The sequence below is a fragment of the Embiotoca jacksoni genome, unplaced genomic scaffold, assembly GCF_022577435.1.
Source record: "Embiotoca jacksoni isolate LCO1_2020_lvr unplaced genomic scaffold, fEmbJac1.0.p SCAF_41, whole genome shotgun sequence".
Lineage (NCBI taxonomy): Eukaryota > Metazoa > Chordata > Actinopteri > Embiotocidae > Embiotoca > Embiotoca jacksoni.
Window position 1 is genome coordinate 1,138,769 of NW_027185394.1, and position 23,920 is coordinate 1,162,688.

Genomic DNA, 23,920 nt, shown 5'->3' on the forward strand with positions numbered 1-23,920 from the left:
GGGGGGGGAGGCGATAGCCTTCAGCTCGTTCTCGTCGGCGTTCTTCACACCTGGAGGAGAAAAACGGAGGGGGGCGGGGGGGAGGGGGGAGGAGGGGTTATCAAAGTTATTAGCATTAAATCTCCTGCAAACTGATGAATCAATCCACTATTTCAGCACTGAAACTCTTTTGCTGTCGTGGAAGTGCAGATTTTAAAGCTCAATAAAACTGTCAAATGAACAATATATATTCTCTAAAATGTTTTGCTTCTTTACAGCATCAATCTGTAGAGATGAGTTCTCCAAACGAAAACAACAAAAATCGATTTAATACACGTTTATGTCGTACCGATGGCGAACAGTTCTATCCCAGCATCCTTCAGGCTCTGGGCGGGGGGTATGACATCATCCTGGGACTTCCCGTCGGTGATGAGGATCCCGATCTTGGGAACGCCGGGTCTGGATCCGGACTCTGGTTTGAAGCTGTTCTCCAGGATGAAGGTCAGAGCCAGACCTGGACGGGGGAGGGGGAGAGGGAGGGGAGGGGAGGGGGGGGGGGGGGTCAATGGGACTTTTGAATGGAAATGTTTTCCAAAATTGTCTGAAAATTCATTTAGGAAGTGTTTTAAAATCATGAAGAAATTTACAATATATATATATATATATATATATATATATATATATATATATATATATACACACTTATATATATATAGTATATAATTCAATGACAGCTGATCTCGTTACCACAGGTGGAAATGTTGCTCCGCCCCCTTTTTTTTTGTTCAATTGAGGAAACAAAATGTTTCCAGCTGTTTTGATCCGCTTCCGTTTGCCCTTAATTCAAGTTACTGCATTACACTGACAATACAAACTCAAAACTTCCTGTATCTGTTTCAAAATAAAAGCCCACCAGTGTGTCTGTTGACAGAAACCTTTCCGTTCTTCCTTTTGCTGAAACAAATCCGTTAATTTATGCAACTTCAAGCACAGAAGAAGTCAAATAAAAATGTATTCAGGCCAAAATATCTGCATTTGATTTGAGGTAACTTTAGCCAACATTTAAAAGCATCGCCCATGAGCTTGTGGATCTCAGAAGTGTGTCTGGATTTGGTTTTCATTTGTAAACATCAAGGTTGAGGTCTGATTTGTATTTCAGTCTCCTTCCTGAGTGAGGTGGGTGGTGAAGGGTCCTTTAACTTTCCATCTCTTCACAGCGTCTGAACGTCCACCGGTTGTGCAATCCACTCACGATTTGAAGGGTTTGATTGAAATCCCTTTTTATAATGAAATCCCACCTGTGTATTTTTTTTTTCATTATTTCAGTCAGAATTTTTGAGAAGGTTTGAGAGAAGGTTTTTCACTGTGAATTTAAGAGGAAGGAAAATATTCATCTCGCATATCAGCAATACCGAAAAAATTAAACTTATAACAAAACCTTTTTCATGAAATTTCTAGAGGAGCTGCTGCTCATTTTCTTTACTATTAAAAAAACAATGTTAAAACTTGTCCTGACCTTTTGGAAGCTAAAAATTAAACGAGGTGCATTGGAGGTAGCGGCCCGTTATCCATTAACGGTGATGAGTGTTGGGGGGGTTGGGGGGAGTGTTAATGACCAGCAGGAGGAGCGGGGGGGCGGAGGGGGGGGCGTACCCGTCAGCGTGTTCCCTCCTTTGTACGGCAGGTTCTTCACCGCATCGATCACGGCCTGCTTGGTGGTGTGAGCGTTCAGATGCCACTCGATCCGCGGGTCCCCGCTGTACTGGGCCAAACCTGACAAATATAACACGGGTTTTAAAATCTTTTTTTATTATTGTTATTATTATTTTTTATTATAAATTTTGAGCGTCCTCAAAAAACAGTTTCAGACTCACCGATCCTGGTCCTGTCGAACTCCACGGAGAAAGCCCGGACCAGGTTTTCCAGGAAGGTCCTGACCAGCCGGAAGTTGATGCGTCCGATACTCCAGGAGCCGTCCACCAGGATCACGATGTCGGATATGGCCGGAGTTTTGCACATAAATCCATCTTCGGCTAATAACGGGCGGAAAAAAAAGAGAAATTACATCAAATTCGTACGACTCGGGTTGTTAAAGCGGTTATAAAACCTGCACACGCGTGATAAATGTGCCGCGGTAGAAGTGGGACAATTTGATGCGCAGCTTCTGTCCCAAAGTATTACAAAGTGTTTCATTAATTCTAATTCGGCTTCAACGCGGAATAATTAAACCCTGGAGGAGCAGATGAGAAATAACAGCCCACTCCTGTTTTGTTTCGTCTCCAACAGTTTACTGGGTGATAAAACAGAACACATTCTAATGAGGCAACAGCAGTTCGTTTACACACACACAAAAAAATAAAAAAATACAAATTAAAAAAAAAAAAAGCCCCGGCCGGCACAACACAGCGAGCCAAAAGGAAAGGCCAAACAAATTAGGGAAACAGCCGGGTTTTCCATCGGCCAATTATCTATCACAGGAAAAAACCTCTGTGAGTTTGAGTCTCTGTAGAAAACACTGGTGGGTGGGGGTAGGAGGTGGAGGGGGGAGGGGGGGGAGAACGGAGATTGATAAATAACACCGAGACACTGCAGTGAGACTAATGTGTCGTCTCCTGATAGAAACTAAACCAAAAAAGGAAGGTTAGTTATTTTTGGGTCTCATTGGACGGTCGTTCTTCAAAACGCAGACAGACAGGAAATGAGGTCACAGACGACGACGGGATAAAGATAAAAAAAATTAAATAAAAATCTAACGAAATGCTGTTGTTATAAACCATTTTGTCGAAAAGGAGTAAGGAGCGTCTGTGAATTTCAGCGTCAGGAAAAATAACCGGGGTTACAACATGTGTAACTTTCATTTGGTCAAAATCAATTTGATAGAACTGGTGTAGAAAAAAACTGAAATTTAACAATTAAAAAAAAAAAAAAAAACTCAAAGGTTTGCGTTTCCAGTAGATTAAAGTAAAAACGTGTCCACTTTGATTGCAGAGAGAAACGTGAGCGCCGTCTTCTGGGTGATAAATACTTGGCCTGTGGAGCTGCTGTTATCTGGAGAACTTCTGTGTACACTGTTTCCTTATCCCCCACATGTAGAAGAGAATATTTCCTTCAGGCTGCAGCATGTTTTAATATTTGTGTGCGTGCGTGTGTGCATGCGTGTGTGCATGCGTGTGCGTGTACGTGTGCGGAAGGCATTCTTCGTTTCATTCATCGTTGACGGGAACCGAGTCGGGTATCACGTCTCACAAGTCTCTACAGTGTCGGAATTCAAGTCGAGTCGACCGGAGGAGTCTCGGTGACTGGGCGTCGACTCACCGTCAGATTAACAGCACAATAAACACCTTAAAGCGACATACTCGAGAGCACGTTTGCGGATTGACGCACGTTTTGTGCTTCGTGTCGTCACCGACGACGAACCGGCAGGAAACATTTAAAGCAGTAAAATGAGTCACTTTTGCCGACGCGTTCCTACCACTGACAACAGATGGCGGTAAAGCACCCAGAAGCTCTTTGATAGCCGTAATAAAAGCAACAAGAAGAGAAATGTGTTTCTACTCGGCTCTCATAAAGCAAAAAAATAAATATTTAAAGTAAACATTAAAACTGATTTCATACCTAAACATTTTTTTTTTAAAAAGGGCAACAATTTCACAAAAAGCCAAAATACAAATCACAGGAATTATTTTAAACCTCCCAGATGACCTAAATGCTTTAAAAAATAAATAAAAATCTACCAAATAGCATCCCCAAATTCAATCAGTTACATTTCCACAACTTTAAGGTGAAAAACGAACAACGTTGGCCTCCTTGGATACGAAACACGAGGGACAACTTTTCTTTTAAAAAGGAAACCAAGTATTTAAGCACAATTAGTGTCACCAGGCAGGAGTTTTTTCTTTTATTATCTATTTTCTAAATAAATGAAATAATGCAACCTGTAAATGAATGAAAATCCCTTCATGATAGATCTTGAAAAAAAAAAAGAAGAAGGATTTAAGGCTGTGCAAGAAGGATGTCAGGAAGTGAAAACGAAGGTTAAAACAGTGCTTCAGAGCACCAAGCGAAGGAGAACCGGCTTCCTTTTTAATGGCACGTCTGGGGAAATACTCGCACCTGGACAGATGGCGAAAGAAAAAACAGACGGAGAGAAGAAGAAGCAATAGAGGAACAAAATAAAGCGGCGACAGATGCATATTAACGGGTATAAAGTACACAAGTGAGTCTGCTACGAATACCAATGTTGTGTTTCTTTTCTGCTTGACTTCCTAATGCCAACCCCCCCGCCCCCACCACCACCACCACCACCCGACATCGTTTCTTATTCTCTGCACTGATTCTCCTCCTCTGACTCCATCATCATGTGGGTCTATATATTTTTTTACGACTGTACGCACATACTAACGACACCGGGAGCTACAAGCAGGATGAAAGAAAACAAGATGACGGAGAGGAAATATGGAGAATATGAAAATCAGTTTGAGTTTTGAGCAGAGCAGCAGGTGAGGCTGAGAAAGAGAACATCGTTTCCTGATATTTAAATATTTAAATGTCCGTTTTGTGATCTTACATGACCTCTGCAAAAGGAAAAGATGCATTTTTATTTCTGGTTTATTTAGAGGGTGGAGGAGGGGAGGGGGGTAGAAGAGTGGCTAAAATACTCACAGAAAATCCAAAAAGAAAACTATCGACTCACCGCTTCACTGCTGGAGATTTTCTGAAACAATTCAAGTTTGACAGTTTCACGTTTTCCTGTAGAGGACAGAAATGAAACCGACTGCACGGGTAGAGCCGTGTGATTTACAGGGAAAGGAAACTTTTTGGAAAAAGAACACGGTTGAGGTTAGGAAACAAAAAAAACAACTCAAGAACAACGTTGTCACTCCCTGGATTCGAACCTCTGCGTCTGATTCATGCCACCAACAAATATCCTATTGACTCCATCACATGATCCTTCATTTCCTTCTTTCCCGTGCGTGTACGTTTCCCGCTTACAAAATGTGTAACTGTCACGCCTGGAGAGGCCAGAGCGTGTCTATCTCACGTTGTGCTGCGGTGGGCCGGGCGTGTCTATTTCACGCTTTGCCGTGATACCGGGTCGGACTTTCTGTTTGTTTACTTCCCTGATACGACCTGAAGCGTCCTAATTTCAGCCCGCAAGGCAACAACACATTTCAGCACAAACTACCCTCCAGAAAGGACGAAGTTTAAAAGGGAGTGGAAACGGTAGAAGAGAGGTTCGTTGATGGATTAAACTAAAGGAGCCCTCGGGCAAGAGGTCGAGGAGTCAAAGTGGCTCCGGTCTGAGACGGCGAACGCCGAGAGCTGGAGGACGTGACCCGAGTCGGCCGAGTGGAAACAGTACTCTAATGAGTCCCTTCTGTTTACCGATGCACTCATGAATATTCATTCTCAGCGGGACGCCGGCTCCGTCGGCGTTCCAGGTTCGCCGAAGCTTCAACGGTGGATGAGCGAAGCAAAAGTTCTTCACGTTTCCGTCCTTAACACTTGTGCTTTCAATCTAATGTCACCACAGCTTTTATTTCCACCTGATCTCTGAAGGTCACGCCGCGGCGAGGCGAACATATTTCTTCGACGGGGGACGCCCAGCCGTCAAAACCAAGGTCAGGGCTAAAGCTAGAGGCCCGAAGCGACGGGGGGGAAGAAGGGCGATGCCGATACCTGCCAGGTCAAAGGTGAGTTGTTCGTCCTCGGGGGAGGGGTGAGCGGTGGGGGGGGGAGGCTCTGTGCAATGGATTTATCTGCTGCTTGGGCTAATTTACACAGCAGGAAGGTTGAAGGTCAGCTGCCTCCGATTCCAGCGCAACAAACGGCAGCTTCAGAGAGAGAAATCTCATTTCCTGTTTGAGGAGATTCCACAAATTCGTCTACCTGGAAGGTTCAATGTGACACCTGAAGGAAATCCTGCCTGAAGGGGTTTAACTTGAAATCTTTATATTCGTCAAACACAAAGCAATTCAATGTATGTCCGTTTATGGGACTTCAAACTACAGAAAACAAAGATTTACTTATAAAAACATGGTGAATTTTTGTCTTTGTGAATTTAGTGTTGTTTGTTTAAACTGCTGTATCTTAGAATATTTATCATTTCATATAAAAATCAAGAGTATATAGTATGCCTTGAGGTACAGTGTGTTATTTAATCATTAATAAAGTTCCTGTTGCACTTAAAATATGTACAAGGTTACTTGTATAATGAAGGATTTTCACCGATATTTGTCCAACAATATTCCACCAACACAGAAGTGCTCCATTATTCTTGGTACCAACTTTAAGAGGTGACTGTAACAAAACAAAAACAAAATTTTGTTGATAGAGAAATTCTGTATTTAGCAAAAAATACACAAGATTTTTTTGGGGCAAGAGATGAAATCGTTGTTAATATCTGTAATTTAAGAAGACTTGAAAGTGACATCACTCTGTCGTTTCTTTTTAGTGGCAAAAAAATGAAACAGAAAAAGTTCCACAGAGGAAAGAGTCACGTAGAACCAACAGATCTGCAATCAAAGCCAGAAAATCCTGTCTAATGAAAATAGAGGGATTGATTTCATTAAAATACACTGTGCAGAAGATTTAAGAACTAATATCCTTCATCAACATGCTGATTACAAGTGCGATGAAAAATGCTGCGCTACTGATTTCATTGCACCATTTTGCGTCGATAGATTCTCATGAATTATTTTGAGATCAAAAGTATCATGACTCCAGAAAGGCCCAGATTTATACGTTCGTTTATCGTCTCATATTAAGGTTTAAATTTAGACTTTTGCTCGTCGACTTCTCACCCAAGATGTTTTTTTTTCCTAAAGACAAAACGAAGCCACCGTTGTGCGTCTTGTGACTCATTTTCTGCTCTCTGAGTGAGAAAGAGGACAACCGACACCTCCAGCTCAGAACGAACAAGCTCCTTGTTTCTCTCGGGAACATGAAAGAGGGACGAGCAGATTCCTCCGAGGCCCCCGGACTCACGTGCCTCAATTGAAATGCGAACAGATAAGAAATGAGCATTACCACCTCGAACCGTCACTCAGGAGCCGCCGAGCAAGGCACCGACGCTCGACAACAAAGACTCGCAGGCACCGAATGTTCCCGCAGCTGTGAAAAGAAATGTCTGACAATATAAATGTGAAGCAGGGCGGTGAGGTAATCAAGCAAGCTCAGCAGGAACAATGTCCCTGTGAAAATAAAGGTTACAGATAAATAGAAAATGCAGAAAAAAAAAAAGGTTGCAATGCGACAAATCTAAAACTTGAATTGCAGCCTCGTGTTTCTCTGCTTCCACCGACCAGTTCAAATTCAGTTTCCATCCATCTAAAAGTAGAATAAAACCTAGTTTCAAAACCCCTTCTGAAACCACTTTAAACCAAGTCCAAAACCACATCTGAAACCAGTTTAGACCACATACACAGAAGAGCTCTACAATCAGCACAGTTTCGAGGTGGACACCCAAGACTAGTGTCACACATTCACACCTTTTACCAAATCTAAAAGCAGTTTACACCAAGTCCAAGTCTAAAATCAAGGTTCAAAAACCATTCTAATCCAAGTCTAAAACCAGTTTAAAACTACTACGGTCTACAACTAGACTGACCCAAACCAGCTTAACCCAAGTCCTAAACCTGTCCAAAATGGGTCCAAAACCCGTTCAAAACTTGTTCGAAGTCCCTCTAAAAGTAATCTTAAACCAGGTCCAAAACCACAGGTGAAACCAGCTTAAACCACACGTGAAACCAGTTTAAACCACATCTGAAACCAGTTTAAACCACATCTGAAACCAGTTTAAACCAAGTCTAAAATCAGTTCTAATCCGGGTCTGAAACCAGTTTACAACCTGTCATCACTTCAGACATTAGTGTGACATGTTGGCGTAATTGAGGTATGAACTCTTGAGTTATGGCGACATAGTTTTAAAAAGTCCCAGTGAACTTTGACCTTTGGCCACCGAACTCTCACCAGTCCGTCCTTCAGTCCGAGCGAATGTTTCTACCAAATTTGAACACATTTCCTTAAAGCCTTCCTGAGACATGAGGACCGGGAAGACAGGACGTTGGCTTGTTTTTGGGTTGCTGTTGTTGAGCCGGTGCGTCTTCTGGAAATCTTGCAGCTGTTTCCCTGCAGCGTGGTCGCAAGCCTGCAGCTGATTAATGCGCCTCAGCGCTGTCAGCATAAATCTGTGCAAGGGCATGCGAGCTTATGAATCGTAGCTCATCTGAGCCTCGTCTCAGGGAGAGAAACTTAATGGCTCCGGAGAGCCGAGGATGAAATACGTCCGAGGTGTTTCAGCGTCTTCAGAGTCCCGCGTTCCTCTGAAGTCTGATCGAACTGCTGCTATCGCTTCGTCTTCATTATGTTAAAAAAATAAAATAAAGGCTGAATGTTCAGCTCTTTACACGTTCTTAAAGTTTCTTAAAGAACTACAGGTTCTGGTGAAAAGCAGCTTTCAGGTTATTCAAAACTGTAAATATGATGACGTGTAAGTCTGAGAAGCATCCGGAGATTTCAGGACTTTCAACGACTCCTCAATTTAATGCAACGCGGATCAAAGACGCCACTTTTCCCGCCCGCACATCGAAACTCTGCACGACAGTGTTGTAAAAAGTCTTTGTTGGAATTCGAGCGGTTAGGTCGTTAAAAAAACACCGTTGCTAGGCAACGCCAACGTGGACGCCGTCGAGAAGCCACAGAGTCCAAACAATTTAGGCACAGAGGGAAGAGATGTTTTCAACATTTTCCCTTCAGACATTAGGCTATCATCTACGTTACGAGGACAAACTCTGCGTGACTGAAATTACAATATACTAAAGATCCAAAAAAACACGAACTCCCACGACCTCCGACCTTTTAACGCCAGCAAACACACATCAAAACTTCGTGAGCTCGAGGCGTCCAGAAAATGTTGAGTTCAAATTTGAACGCAGCGTGAATCGTAACACACCAGGATGGACTGAACCTAAAATGGTCCTTTAAATCGAGCTAAACTAAAACCCAGTTTTTCTCAGATGAGCTGATTCAGGACGCCGTCTGATCGTACGGTACGACGTTGTCATGGTGATGTCACCTCGTCATGAGGTGATATCCCCGCTGCGTCGAGCAGGTCGTACAGGCGACGACGCTTCTGTCACCGAGTCGCTGCTGCTCACACTCGCTTCTAGTGTGTGTGTGTGTGTGTTGTGTGTGTGTGTGTGTGTGTGTGTGTGTGTGTGTGTGTGTGTGTGTGTGTGTGTGTGTGTGTGTGTGTGTGTGTGTGTGTGTGAGAAAGGAGAGACGGAAAAAAAACATTGTGAGATTCTTTAATGAGCAACCTCACAAGACCGGCAAAATCTGAAACCACAGGAAATCCCACAGGTCACACACACACACACACACACACACACACACACACACACACACACACACACACACACACACACACACACACACACACACAAACACACACACACACACACAGACCAGATCTGTGGTGACTTCTTCATTTCTGTCGACAGTAATCTGAATTCGTTTTTTTAAATGTTGTGAATTTATTTTCGTCTGCCAAAGACTCTTTTTTTGTTTTTTTTAAAGGGAAAGTGTTTGACATTGTTGTATAACATCACTTGTGTGTGTGTGTGTGTGTGTGTGTGTGTGTGTGTGTGTGTGTGTGTGTGTGTGTGTGTGTGTGTGTGTGTGTGTGTGTGTGTGTGTGTGTGTGTGTGTGTGAGATGCAGAGAGGAAGTGTGAAGAGAGAATATAAGCGTTGAGTCATTGGTGGTTTTTCACTGCGGTTTTCACACCAGCACCGCTTCCTCTTTCTTTATATTTTGAAGTCAAGGAGAAAATATCACTCAAATAGTTTTTTATGCCAAGCGGGCATAAAAATAAAAGTTTAAAATGAAGCAGCTGCTGATTTCATGTCAACACAAACAAAAAAAAAGGTAGATGAATGTGTTATTATCCAAAGAAACGTGTGATCACAAACATGACTCAGCTGTCAGTCAAACAGGACAGAAAAGTCGACTTATAGAGGAGAGAAGATGGTGATAGAGGGAGGAATATTCAGGAGAGACAAAAATAAAGAGGAAGGAAGGAAAAAAAGTTGGCAGAAGTGAGATAAAAGTGACAGAAAATGTGCTAATAAGTGAGAAAGATTGAAATCTGCTGAGGAACAAACTGATAGCGTTAAAAACCCAGAGGGAATATTTAGAGCACCGAAACTAAAACATAGAAAACAAAAAAAACAAGAGGAAGTGATGACATAAGCTGGCAGATCCACCGGTTGGTTTTTCCCATGACGGAGGACGGAAAGATATTTTTACTGGAACGAAGGAAAGACAAAACAGAAAAAAAATTGGAAAAATTAGGCCTTCAGCTGCAATACCAGCGAGTGCCACTAGAGGTCGGCTCCAAAAAGCCTCCGGCTCCATAGACTCCCATTCAACTTCTCTCATCAAATCCAAAGTGAATCAAATGTGTCCATCAGTTATCTCGGTGTTGTTAGCTAAAGTCACTCCTTCTTCTTAGTTTTCTGGAGGTCCATCTGAAAATAATCCCTCATTCATTAGAAAAGAAGATTCAAGAAGACCTGTTTTTGGGGGCGTGTCTGTTTGATTGACAGGCCTGTGGTGCAGTCAGGTTACAGCTATCGGTGGGCGGGACGTAGTATCGTCAGGTTTCCAATCAGATCGGTCAGATCCACCGCTGGCTCCTCCCCCAACTCGTCCAAATATGGTCACTTCCTGCTCCAAACTTCCCGCTTGGTTGTTATGTGTAAACTCACTTCATTTCCCACAAACACCATCCTTTATGTCTCTGAGCTTATTAAAGGCTGATTTAATGACGACGAATCGTCTGTTTCCACCGCAGATAAAACAGATAAAACAGAAGAAGGTGTGTGAATCCTTCTCGTTTCCTCTCAGACCACCAGATGTGGAAACCACTTCCCACTGCAGCTGTCTTTCCTTTCACATCTGTGTCTCTTCCATCTGAATGAGGTTGTCAAACAGAAGACGATGAAGCTAAACCTACGTTCTCTTTCAATTTCCATCAAATCAACACCTCCTCCTCTCCTCCGGCTCCAACACACGATTTTCGCCGCGTCATATTTCATCATTATTTTCTTTATCATCTCCAGCTGTCCCAACTTTCTTTTGGAAACATGTTGCTCCCATTAAAATTCAAAGCGACCACATAAATTTCCATAAAACAATAGCAATTCTCAGTTTTAAACATTTGATATGTTGCCTTTGGTTAATTCTTTCAAATGTAAATATGAGTTTACATGATTTGCAAAATAACTGCATTCTGTTTGTATTTAACATTTAACACAGCGTCCCAACTTTTTTGGGGGAAACGGGGTTGTAGGTTTGTCTAAAATACCAAAATCCTGCTTTTCTTCCTTTATCTGATCAAAAAACTGCATTTTGTTTTTACTGTAATTTATAATTTTTTGGCAAAATAAATAAATAAAGCAACCGTGCAGGTAAAACAACGACCTCCGACCCTTCACGAATACTTCTGACTCCCTCCATCGCTGATGTTCAACGTTCAGAAACAAACCGTGAACAACTTCTTCCCTTCTGACGCAACAGTTACAGGCTGATGAAATGAGACATTTGATCTCTGCACGTCTCCAAAAGAGTGTAATTTGTAAAACTGTAAAAAAAACAACAGTCATCCATCTTCCTATGACAGAAAACTCCTCATAAATTTCTTCACACGTCAAACAACGCTTGGCTGGATGAGCGACAAACCAAAACACGCCAATGAAACAAACATAAAAAACAGAACAAACCCTCAGCAACTTGTTTCAACTGTTGACGTGCAGCAGAACAAATCCTCGTCTACAGCTGCTCGTCTTCTTTCTTAGAAACGGACGAGAGTGTGAAACTGTGTCAGCGGCACAACTTGAACATTTAAAATCTTTTTACCAGCTTCGTTTCTGCATCTTTAATTTGAACCTTTAATGACTGATTTCGATAAATGTTTAAAATATTTAACTGTTGAAGAAAAAAAAGAGCACTGAATCATTTACTGATACCCTGGAAGATTCCTGACTAAACGCTGCCGTCACTCATCCACAGATTGGAGGTGTGTCCATGCTTTTATTGTGAAAATCCAATATCAGCACATTCACAGCAGAACAGTAAGTCCTGCAAATCACAGACTGAATTTAAAAGAGTTCGTAGCTTCAGGTCTGTAAAATGGTTCCGATCCAGAAGTGCCTTCAGCTGCAATACCAGCAAGTGCCACTAGAGGTCGGCTCCAAAAAGCCTCCGGCTCCATAGACTCCCATTCAACTTCTCTCATCAAATCCAAAGTGAATAAAATGTGTCCATCAGTTATCTCGGTGTTGTTAGCTAAAGTCACTCCTTCTTATTAGTTTTCTGGAGGTCCATCTGAAAATAATCCCTCATTCATTAGAAAAGAAGATTCAAGAAGACCTGTTTTTGGGGGCGTGTCTGTTTGATTGACAGGCCTGTGGTGCAGTCAGGTTACAGCTATCGGTGTCCCCTTTAGCCCGCAGCCAGCTCGAGCTGTTTGGAGAAGCACTAGGTGACTCACACACACACACACACACACACACACACACACACACACACACACACACACACACACACACACACAGCCCTGATGAGTTGAACCTGCGTCCCGAGCTGTGACTTCATTACTCCCTCATGTCCTCTTCCTGACACGCTCTAATTATCGCGGCCTGAACAAATGGACCAGGAATTAGACCTCGATGAACGGGTCACGTCGGTCCGGCACATCGGTCTCGTGTTCACAGTTTGCCGGTAATTGAAGTGTCACAAGTTCAAGCCCTGAAACAGAGACTGAACCGAGACGCTACACTTCCAGTTAGAGAGGAAAAAATAGTGAGTTTCAGCTCAACCATAACGGAGAGGGGCGGAGCTAAGTAGAGCTGAGTAAATGCCACAACTTTTCAAATTAAAAGCCCTCCAGTTTCATACAGGGTCCAGGCATATACTAGGTTTAGACTTAGACGTGTTTCTTTCAGGAGGGGCAGGAGGTCTCTGGATTTTATTAGAAAAAAACCTTCATATTTGAAAGACGTATTTGAAACTTTTTGGTTATTTGGTCAAACAACAGTTATATGCACTGCAGGAGGTATTTAGGGAACATCTGTGTAACTGTAGATACATAAAAAACAACTGAAAACTTGAATATCAATTTGTTATTGTTCACATAAAAAGAAGCTGAGTCAGCTGGTTTGGGTTGGAGCTCAGCTATGTGAATAAATGTTACGGAACACGAGGAGCTCTCAGGATACTTATATTTTGTAAAAAGTAGCTCACAGAGAGAGAAAAAAAAAAGAAAGGTCGGAGATTCCTGACTGAGAATAAAGCCGTCAGGTTCCTACAGGAGCCCCGAAGGGAACAAACCAAACATATTTATGCAGCTCTGACGAGAAAGAAGGTGACAAAAACGTTCACGGGGATGGATTACACAGCCGCAAGTCTCCGCACGTTGATTTTCATAATGCGGCGAAATGAAAATGAATGGCTGCATACGAGGACGACTAATCTATTCATGAGCGCTATTTTGCTCGTACGGTGATGCGTCTGTGATTGATAGGTAGTTTTTGTATTTTCACCTTCAGCTAACCTTTTCCTCGGTTCAGGAAAAGAAAAAACACACAAATGCTTCCAACGTCTCTGAACATCACTGAACCGCGGCCACGATCCAACAATTCAGATTACACCCGAGTGAGATGGTGTATCGGGACGTAATGGCTCGATATCACGGAGTACATAAGTTCAATATATTTCCATGTATCTGTAATGTAACACAAAGCAGGCCCACGCCTGCCCGCCTGCCGCTCCCAAAACCTTTAAATGCCACTGAAGTTTAAAAGAAGACGTCTGACGGGTGTTTTTTTTCCAGGACTGTGGGATTTCGGGGTCGTTCACACAAATATGTTTGACTTAATTAAAGCCCGGATCCTCATTGTCTCATCATGACCTGTCAGTCAAGCAAAACTCAACCATCAGCAAACCTAATATATATACAGTGGGTACGGAAAGTATTCAGACCCCTTTACATTTTTCACTCTTTGTTTCATTGCAGCCATTTGCTAAAATCAAAAAAGTTCATTTTATTTCTCATTAATGTACACTCAGCACCCCATCTTGACAGAAAAAAAAACAGAAATGTAGAAATTTGTGCAAATTTATTGAAAAAGAAAAACTGAAATATCACATGGTCATAAGTATTCAGACCCTTTGCTGTGACACTCATATTTAACTCACATGCTGTCCATTTCTTCTGATCCTCCTTGAGATGGTTCTACTCCTTCATTGGAGTCCAGCTGTGTTTAATTAAACTGATTGGACTTGATTAGGAAAGGCACACACCTGTCTATATAAGACCTTACAGCTCACAGTGCATGTCAGAGCAAATGAGAATCATGAGGTCGAAGGAACTGTCCAAGGAGCTCAGAGACAGAATTGTGGCAAGGCACAGATCTGGCCAAGGTTACAAAATAATTTCTGTAGCACTCAAGGTTCCTAAGAGCACAGTGGCCTCCATAATCCTTAAATGGAAGAAGTTTGGGACGACCAGAACTCTTCCTAGACCTGGCCGTCCAGCCAAACTGAGCAATCGTGGGAGAAGAGCCTTGGTGAGAGAGGTAAAGAAGAACCCAAAGATCACTGTGGCTGAGCTCCAGAGATGCAGTAGGGAGATGGGAGAAAGTTCCACAAAGTCAACTATCACTGCAGCCCTCCACCAGTCGGGGTTTTATGGCAGAGTGGCCCGACGGAAGCCTCTCCTCAGTGCAAGACATATGAAAGCCCGCATAGAGTTTGCCAAAAAACACATGAAGGACTCCCAGACTATGAGAAATAAGATTCTCTGGTCTGATGAGACCAAGATTGAACTTTTTGGCGTTAATTCTTAGCGGTATGTGTGGAGAAAACCAGGCACTGCTCATCACCTGCCCAATACAATCCCAACAGTGAAACATGGTGGTGGCAGCATCATGCTATGGGGGTGTTTTTCAGCTGCAGGGACAGGACGACCGGTTGCAATTGAAGGAAAGATGAATGCGGCCAAGTACAGAGATATCCTGGAAGAAAACCTCTTCCAGAGTGCTCTGGACCTCAGACTGGGCCGAAGGTTCACCTTCCAACAAGACAATGACCCTAAGCACACAGCTAAAATAACAAAGGAGTGGCTTCGGAACAACTCTGTGACCATTCTTGACTGGCCCAGCCAGAGCCCTGACCTAAACCCAATTGAGCATCTCTGGAGAGACCTGAAAATGGCTGTCCACCAACGTTCACCATCCAACCTGATGGAACTGGAGAGGATCTGCAAGGAAGAATGGCAGAGGATCCCCAAATCCAGGTGTGAAAAGCTTGTTGCATCATTCCCAAGAAGACTCATGGCTGTACGAGCTCAAAAGGGTGCTTCTACTCAATACTGAGCAAAGGGTCTGAATACTTATGACCATGTGATATTTCAGTTTTTCTTTTTTAATAAATGTGCACAAATTTCTACATTTCTGTTTTTTTCTGTCAAGATGGGGTGCTGAGTGTACATTAATGAGAAATAACATGAACTTTTTTTGATTTTAGCAAATGGCTGCAATGAAACAAAGAGTGAAAAATGTAAAGGGGTCTGAATACTTTCCGTACCCACTGTATAGATATATATCTGTCAAGACAGCACCTTTTGTTTGTGAAGTCTCTGCTGTTTGTTCTGGAAGAGAACTAAAAAAAATAAATCAAAAGAAGCAGAAAGCTGCTTTCAAAGTAAAACGTCATTATCTGGACATGACAGCTGGGAAATCTGTCAGCTATTGTGGTTGTTACGAGACTCAAATTCGCTGTGTCAAATAAAATGTCATCACATGCTAAATGGATGCAACCCAGTATCGCAGCAAAAGTGTGAAATAGCCACGCCCTTCCGCTAAAGCAAAAAACGTAAAAAAATAGTTACGCTTAGCGATATCTATGCGTGACCAGTTACACGTTTTGTTTTGGCCCGTAGTGATTTCTAGGAAAAATGAAACCGGCTGCATAACTTACAACGAAAACAAAACATCATTGTGGTTCAGAAAAAAACATAAACTAAAGAACAACTTTGCGTAAGCTTCACGCCTACAAAGCGTGTAATAGACACACCTGGCAAAACGTGTAACTGTAACGCTTACACACGTGGAAAAGCGTAGCTATCTCACGTTTTGTTGAAGTTGACTGGGTTGAATGGACGTAACGCTGTGAATAACATACCGGAGAAGCCTTTAACCAACCAGCATCAACCAAAATAGGACATATATATATTGTGCAATCACCACGAGACAACAGTGACATAGACATGTATAATTTTTACGCCTAAAAATAAACGTTTAGTATACACACTACGTACACTATAGCAAAAACGTGCAATAGTCACGCCTGCACGGTGCCAAGTGTACCTATTTCACGTTTCGCCGTAGTGGGCGGACGTGTCTGTTTTCATGCGTTGCCGTGAGATACCGGGTCGGACCAGCTCACCTGGAGATGGTGTGAGGACATATTGGTCCCACAGGGGGCGCTAAAAACACTTGTATAGATAACGTAATTGTGGGAGTCAATGGAAATCAACTTATTGGGTTTCACGAGTTTTATTCATGAGTGAACCTCAAATGTTCGATTTTAGCTAGCAGATCAAAAACCCTCAACTTTTTTCACACCAGTTAAATAATTTCAAAGTGTGCAGCGTATTCTTAGTTGAGTGATTAAATGCCGAAGCTTCGGCAGCTCACAGCTCCTGGCTGTTTGCACACGTTAACGCCGGCGTGCCCGAATGGCAGTTTGGCGAGAGACTTATTACAAAACAGAAAAGACTTCTTACAAGGAAATAGCCACAAAGGAAATTAAAAGTACATATTTCTGTCTGAGGGCCGGTGGGGTTGTTTTTTGTCGGGACTGCAGCGAGCGTTGCCTCATTCGACACTCACCCTCTACAAAAAAGAAGAAAAAAAAAAGCGTATTGCTCAATTGTCTACATGCAGCCAGATAAAAGGAGTATTTTTTTTTTTTTTACCTTCCACACAGGATCTGATGTAACTCTTCCTCCTGCCATTATCTGAGGGGGTGACCGCCTCCCCCCCCCCCGACATAAAAACCAGGCCCGGCGGTCACAGGTGAGTTTGGAGGTGTGTCGTCAAACTTATGAAGCGGGGGAACATCCCTTTACAGATGTTTCACAGCAGCCCGGAGGCTCGACTCTACTCGTCGACCGGCGAGTTCTTCGGCTTCACTGTTTGCAGAAATTATTTTTTTTTCTTTTAAAATCCATCAAATTCCCATTTGCATTGAAACCGACCCTTTGTTTGACATTTATATATTATTGTTACCGTGACGACAAAGTAGCAGTACTCCTGTCTCCGGTGCTCTCCAACAGTCACTGCTGCGTTCGGTTCAGTCCCCCCCCCCCCCCCCCCCCCTCCTGCTGGCCCATTTATTTCAGGACCAATGTGTAATAATGAAGCTGCAGGAGATCAGAAGAGCAGAAAATAAAAGCCAAACAACAAACAGCCGTTTTGTCTGCTTCGGATTCAACTCTCCGTATCTATGGTCCCGACGACGGCTGATAACGGCCTCTTAATGGGCTCGATAACGTTTCCCAGCGGAAAATTTATCGTGTTTAATTTATTGGTCCTGGAAACACCGACGTTATCGACAGTAACTTGCAGTTTCCATTATCAGACCGAGTATCTGTTCAGTTATTTTCTACTTATTTTAAAAGATAAGAAAAGTTTCCTGCTTGCAGAGCGAAACGAAGGAAAATAAGAACTAATCCGCTGACCTGCCGGAGAAATGATTGTGTTTTCTGACAGGAAAATATGTCTGGAGCTGAAATGCAAATGACAAAAATGGTGTTGTTTGTAATGCAGCTCACCTGTTTCTCCGTCACAGAGTTGAAGGGGGGGAGCATTTCATATCCCCACAAATACCAATGCATGTTACCGATCAATTTTTTGAAATTGTCTATTAGCCTATTCTCTATTATTATAATATTTTTGGATCTTCTTAAGATAGAATTTGGACATCTTCGGTCTAAAAAGTGCCTTTAGGTCCAAGTCCACTTCATCCAGTTCCAAAGTCAGATGCACGGTTCAAAGAGGGCGAGTTAAGTCTCTTAATTCATCTGGACTACGTTTTGAAAGAAAACATTTTCATGGATTTCTATCATAACAGTAAGTTGTTGAAAGATCTCGTCTCTGCAGAAGAAACTGATCTTTTTCACGTGCAGACTGATTTATAAATCTTTTGCATGTTTTGTGTGTGGCTGCGTGTAACAACTAGAGAAACACGCCTTCAGCAACGAGCCTCTAAAATAACTGAAATCCCGCAGCGCTGACTTCAGACCGACGGTCCGACCGCACCTCCGCAGACAAACACGAGCAGCCGGATCTCCAGCTGTCGGAGGGCTGATCGGCAGCCCGGCAGCAGCCCAAGAAACAGAGCTGGTGAGGCCACGGCTGTGGTATTCAGCAAGTGTGGGCAAGGAGAGGATGGCTGGCTGAGAGACGGATGGAAAGACGAGGGAGGAGGAGGAGAGGGAGGAGGAGGAGGAGAAGGAAGAGGAGAGGGAGGAGGAGAGGAAGGAGGAAGAAGAGGAGGAGAGGGAGGAGGAGGAGGAGGAAGAGGAGAGGGAGGAGGAAGAGGAGAGGGAGGAGGAGGAGGAGAGGGAGGAGGAGAGGGAGGAGGAGAACAAAAATGAAAAAGAAAGCTTGCAGCAAATATGAAGGTGCGTCTACGCAGTCCTGATCGGGAGTATCGAACTGCAGATCGGTGTTGAGTCCGTTGCTCGTGGCAACCGGAGGAGGAGACTGAGAATGAAGAAACAGTGGCAAAACAAAACAAAAAAAGGTAAAAAGACCCGAGATCGAACAAAGAAAAAGAGGGAGGAAAAAAATAGATAGCACTCCAGAGAGAAACAGCAAGAAAGCTGATGAAAGAAACAAGAGCTGCAGGCGATGGTGGAGGTGAGACGGAGGGGTGAAGAAGACTTGGTGGTCGTCTCACACACACACACACACTCTCACACACTCATTCTCACACACACACACACACACACACACACACACACACACACACACGCGCACTCACACACTCATTCTCACACACACACACACACACACACACACACACACACACACACACACACACGCGCACTCACACACTCATTCTCTCACACACACACACACACACACACACACACACACGCGCACTCACACACTCATTCTCTCACACACACACACACACACACACTCTCACACACACACACACACACACTCATACACTCACACACACTCACGCGCGCATACACACACACACACACACTCACGTGCGCGCGCACACACACACACATCACACACACACGCGCGTGTGCACACACTCATTTTCACACACACACACACACACACACACACACACACTCACACACACACACTCACACACACACACACACACACACACACACACACACACACACACACACACACACACACACACACACACACACACGGATGTTCAGGGGTTTTTCATCGTACACACTCATTAAGAAGATGAAATAAATGACTCAGTTTGTCTCCCACACACACGAGCGTGTTCTCCAGTTTATACAACATGTCCGAGAGGCATTTCAAAAGTTCCAAGATCACATTTTTTGCTTGCGTTCCTGAGCCCATGCAGTGGTTTTGCAGAATAAAGAATCGTGGCTGTTTTTTGTTTTTTTAAAGCTGAGCCGCCCGAGGGCCCCAAAAGATCACAAAGGTGTTCAAGCGTGTTGTCATGTTGGAGAACGCCGTTGCCATGGCGCCACAGTTCAGGTGCTTTGTGCAAAAAAGGGGAGAAGAAGAGCGCACAGACTTAAAAACAGCAGGGAGGGAAGGACAACAAGGGACAGGTGAAACAAATCTGGGCGGGTCCAACAATCCTACAAGAGGACAGGAAGTGTGAAACAAGACAAGCGCTGCGTTCAAATGGGGTCGTATTTACCGCGTACGCGAGAAGAGTCCGTATGAACGGCGCCCTCTTGTGGTGTTCACCACGTCGGACATTTTCTTTAGGCCTCGAGTTCACGAGTTGTGTTCACAGAAAGGTCAGAGGTCGTGGAAGTTCATGTTTGGTTGGATTTTCAGCTGATATATTGTAATTTTAGTCACGTAGAGTTTTGTCTTCACTTTGCTAACAGCCGAACGTCTGAGGAAAATCTCATCTCTTCCCTTTTGTTGCTCGTTGTAACAGTGACACCCCAGTTGGGTAAATTACATAACTGAACTCCGTTCACACTCCATAACTGAACCAGCTCTCTCCCTCCTTCAAAAACCCCCTCCTCAATATTCCCAACATTTTTCTGACACGACGCACAAACAACCTGTGACAAACATCACCAACGGCTCCTACGATTGGTCAGACCTCCGACTAATAAATGATACAGAAAAGGAAGGAGAAAGCTGAACACACTGGGAGATGAATTTCACGCTAAATTTTTACTGCTTTTCTCACTGAATTTTCTAGTGATTTAACATTCAGGCAGCTTGGAAATTAGCGTGTTATTAACAGACCCAAATTTACTGTGTGAATATCTGAGTCTGTCCCAAGCGGCAACCAGCAATGACGTTATCTGTCGGTTTGTTATGAATCCTCCAGTTCAGATTCTGTTCTTCACCATCTTTGCTAGTTCGGAGCAGTTTGGAGCAGGAAGTGACCATATTTGGACGAGCTGGGGGAGGAGCCAGCAGTGGAACTGACCGATCTGATTGGAAACCTGATGATACTACGTCCCGCCCACCGATAGCTGTAACCTGTCAATCAAACAGACACGCCCCCAAACACAGGTCTTCTTGAATCTTCTTTTCTAATGAATGAGGGATTATTTTCAGATGGACCTCCAGAAAACTAATAAGAAGGAGTGACTTTAGCTAACAACACCGAGATAACTGATGGACACATTTTATTCACTTTGGATTTGATGAGAGAAGTTGAATGGGAGTCTATGGAGCCGGAGGCTTTTTGGAGCCGACCTCTAGTGGCACTCGCTGGTATTGCAGCTGAAGACACTTCTGGATCAGAACCATTTTACAGACCTGAAGCTACGAACTCTTTTAGAAACAGTCTGTGGTCTGCTCAGACGTACACCTCTGGTTACTTTTGAAACTATTAGAGCTGCCTTTAACCAATCACCATTGACCACCACGTACGCTGAGCCCCCCCAAAAAACGTCGAAAAACCTCTAAACTACATAAACTTTTGCAAACATCTAAACAGAACAGACCAATATTTTCAAAAGAGATTATGGAAGAGATGTTTGCTTTCTCTGTAGAAGACAAATCCTACAATTATCTCTGTCAATATAACTCATAAGACAATAAACTAAATAGCTTGACTCTGTGATGTCACTGGATTTTAAACACATGCTCCGACTTCTGTTTGTGATATTAAACACAGATTCATCGTGCCGTTCGACGAGCAGAGTGACAGATGCAGAAGGAGGAAACGGAGGAAGACCGAGGAGTTGGAAATCTCGCAGCAGCAACGAGTCAGAAAAAGAACATTTCATGTGAAGTCCTGGCTGTAATTATCTCAGCCGTTTGGATCGGGTCCCTGTTGGACTCGCCGCCGGCCTCCTTCTCCAACTGCAAAGTCTCGCAGTGAATTTGGAAAGACGTCTGTCTCTCGGAGAAACAGCCGACTTCAGATCGGTCGCCCGAAACGTTTGAAACATCGGCAACGAGGCGAAAGCAAGCTGATCTGTTCATTCATCAAAAGTCCTGTTTTAGAATAAATAAATGTTCCCTGAACGCTCCTCGACGCAACGAAGGGATGTTTAATTAAGACATTTTCAAATTTTGTTGGACCGGTTTGCAGAATTTCCTTCATTTCATTTCCTTGGAAACGACTAAAATCCATCCAATCAGAGCCAAGTTGCAGCAGATTTAATTAATTGCATTCGAAAAAAAACAACAACAAAAAAAATGTTCAGATCATTAAACACACGAAACCTGCTGTAATTATTGAACCTCTGCTGCACCCTCCTGTTTCTAGGCTCCTTTTCAAGGCAGTAAAATGCCACCGCGAAAACACCGTCTGACAATTAAATCAAATCTGAAATCCCAGTGCGTGTTGCCATCGAACTTCTCCCCCCGCGAGAGCAATTAAGTTCCATCTAATCTCTCCAGTCTGGTGCCGCTCTCCTCTCCGGCGAAACCGACTCAGACGACACGTGAGAAAATCTATAATTGCATGCGAAACCTCAGACAGGATTAAAATGACCTCGGGACATCGGAGTTAACTAGGCTATGCAATTTCAGGGGCCGAAGCACGAAAAAGACCAAAAAAAACTTAAAAAAAACCCCATTCTGACGGACTCGTAAAGTTTCTTGATAAAAAAAAAAAAAAAAAAAAAAAAGACCCAAATCACCAAACTTCCCACGGCAAAGTCTGGTGCTGCTGAGAGAGGAGTGAAAGGAATCATGGGAGGTGGTGAAGCTTCTTTCTGATTTTGAACAGTGGACAAGGTCATTATAAGGAAAATCTAAAGAAGAAGAAAGAGAGGAAATAAAAAAATAAAAAAAAAGGTGAGGCCGACTGAGATTTAGACATACCAAAAAAAAAAATACAAAAAAAAAGGATTTATCTCATTGTGACGATTTTCAAAGCAGAAGCTATAATTTGGGTTTGAGACGGCTGCTAACCGTCTGCCAGCAGTCCCATCTGCACCATCATTAACACCATTCCTCCGGGTTTTTTCGAGGCTCCCAAACACACCACTCACACAAAAAGGGGAAAACACATCCCGCTGCAAAGGAAACACGGCGCCACGAAAAGGCAAAAAAAAAACAAAACAGGGTGCTAATTCTGCAGGAGGGTTTCATCAAAAAGCTTTATTCAGGTGTCTTCCTGTTTCATCCACTGGCAGGTACATTCACAAACACAGGAAAGAGCGTTCGGTCAGACAGTTCAGAGAAACATCAGATTTTGGGTCAAATTTTGGTTGTGTTCCTGAGCCCATGCAGCGATTTCCACTACAGAATCGTGGCTGGTTTTTAGAAATGGCAGATTTTGAGTGTAACTCTGAAACGGTCAACAGAGACCCTCGAAAGGCTTCAGAAAGTCTAACGGCGACGAAGCGTCGAGCCGGGCGACGTGTTTCCGAGCGACGTTCAACGTTTCAAGAGGGGGCGGAGCTTCACCGTCCGAAAACCGAAGAAGGCGCATCAGGTTCTGGAGACACCAGGTGGGTTTTCTTTGACGTTTGAGGCGGTTGTGTCACCGTGAATTCTTCCCCACAGGATCAGACTGTCGACACCGAGTTCTACCGGGAACCTTCTGAGCTCACGAGTTCCATTTGAACGCAGCATACGATTCTGTAGTGGAAATCACAGCATGGGCTCAGGAACACAGATTTACCGTTCCCCAAAAATGTTATCCAAAATCTGGCGTTTCTCTGCTCCAGTTTCAGGTTTCCCGGTGAAATCACTAACGTTCACGTGACCAGCGCTCACGTTAACGTGTTGAACACGTGATGAAGACGATGAAGAGACGACACTCTGAATACTTCCTCACGAAGGTCGTTGCTTCCTGCTTCTCCGAGTGCGTCGCTGCGCTGCGTTCAACAGGAACAGACTGAACTTTTTCCATCACACCTCACAGCAACAACAAAATGAGCGGACCACGAGGTGCAGAGTTGTATTGTTGAGGTGTAAATCGACGACTGTAACTGCAGCTCTTCTTTTGTAGTTTGAAAGAGTTTCGGCGTTACCTGGTTGTCTTTGTTCGTTCTCAGCGGCGAACTGCTTTCAAGAATCATAATTGGCATGTTTTCTGCGCTGCGTTTATTTCCTGATCTTTTCGTCGGCTCCTGCTCGACTTCCCACTTCTTTTTTTTGTGACTTCCTTTTTTCCATCCGTTTTTCAAGCGACAATCACCG

The 23,920-nt window shown here is 43.5% G+C and overlaps 1 protein-coding gene across 1 annotated transcript in view; it reads right to left on the reverse strand.

Moving 5' to 3' along the window:
• Positions 1 to 23,920, reverse strand: part of LOC138209848 (collagen alpha-1(XIV) chain-like) — a 118,595-nt gene that overhangs the window by 75,964 nt on the left and 18,711 nt on the right. The window contains 5 exon segments of the mRNA XM_069168640.1: positions 1 to 5; positions 7 to 50; positions 329 to 493; positions 1,633 to 1,752; positions 1,854 to 2,012. The exon segment at positions 1 to 5 is cut by the window's left edge and continues 113 nt beyond it. Coding sequence (XP_069024741.1) covers positions 1 to 5; positions 7 to 50; positions 329 to 493; positions 1,633 to 1,752; positions 1,854 to 2,012 — 493 coding nt within the window.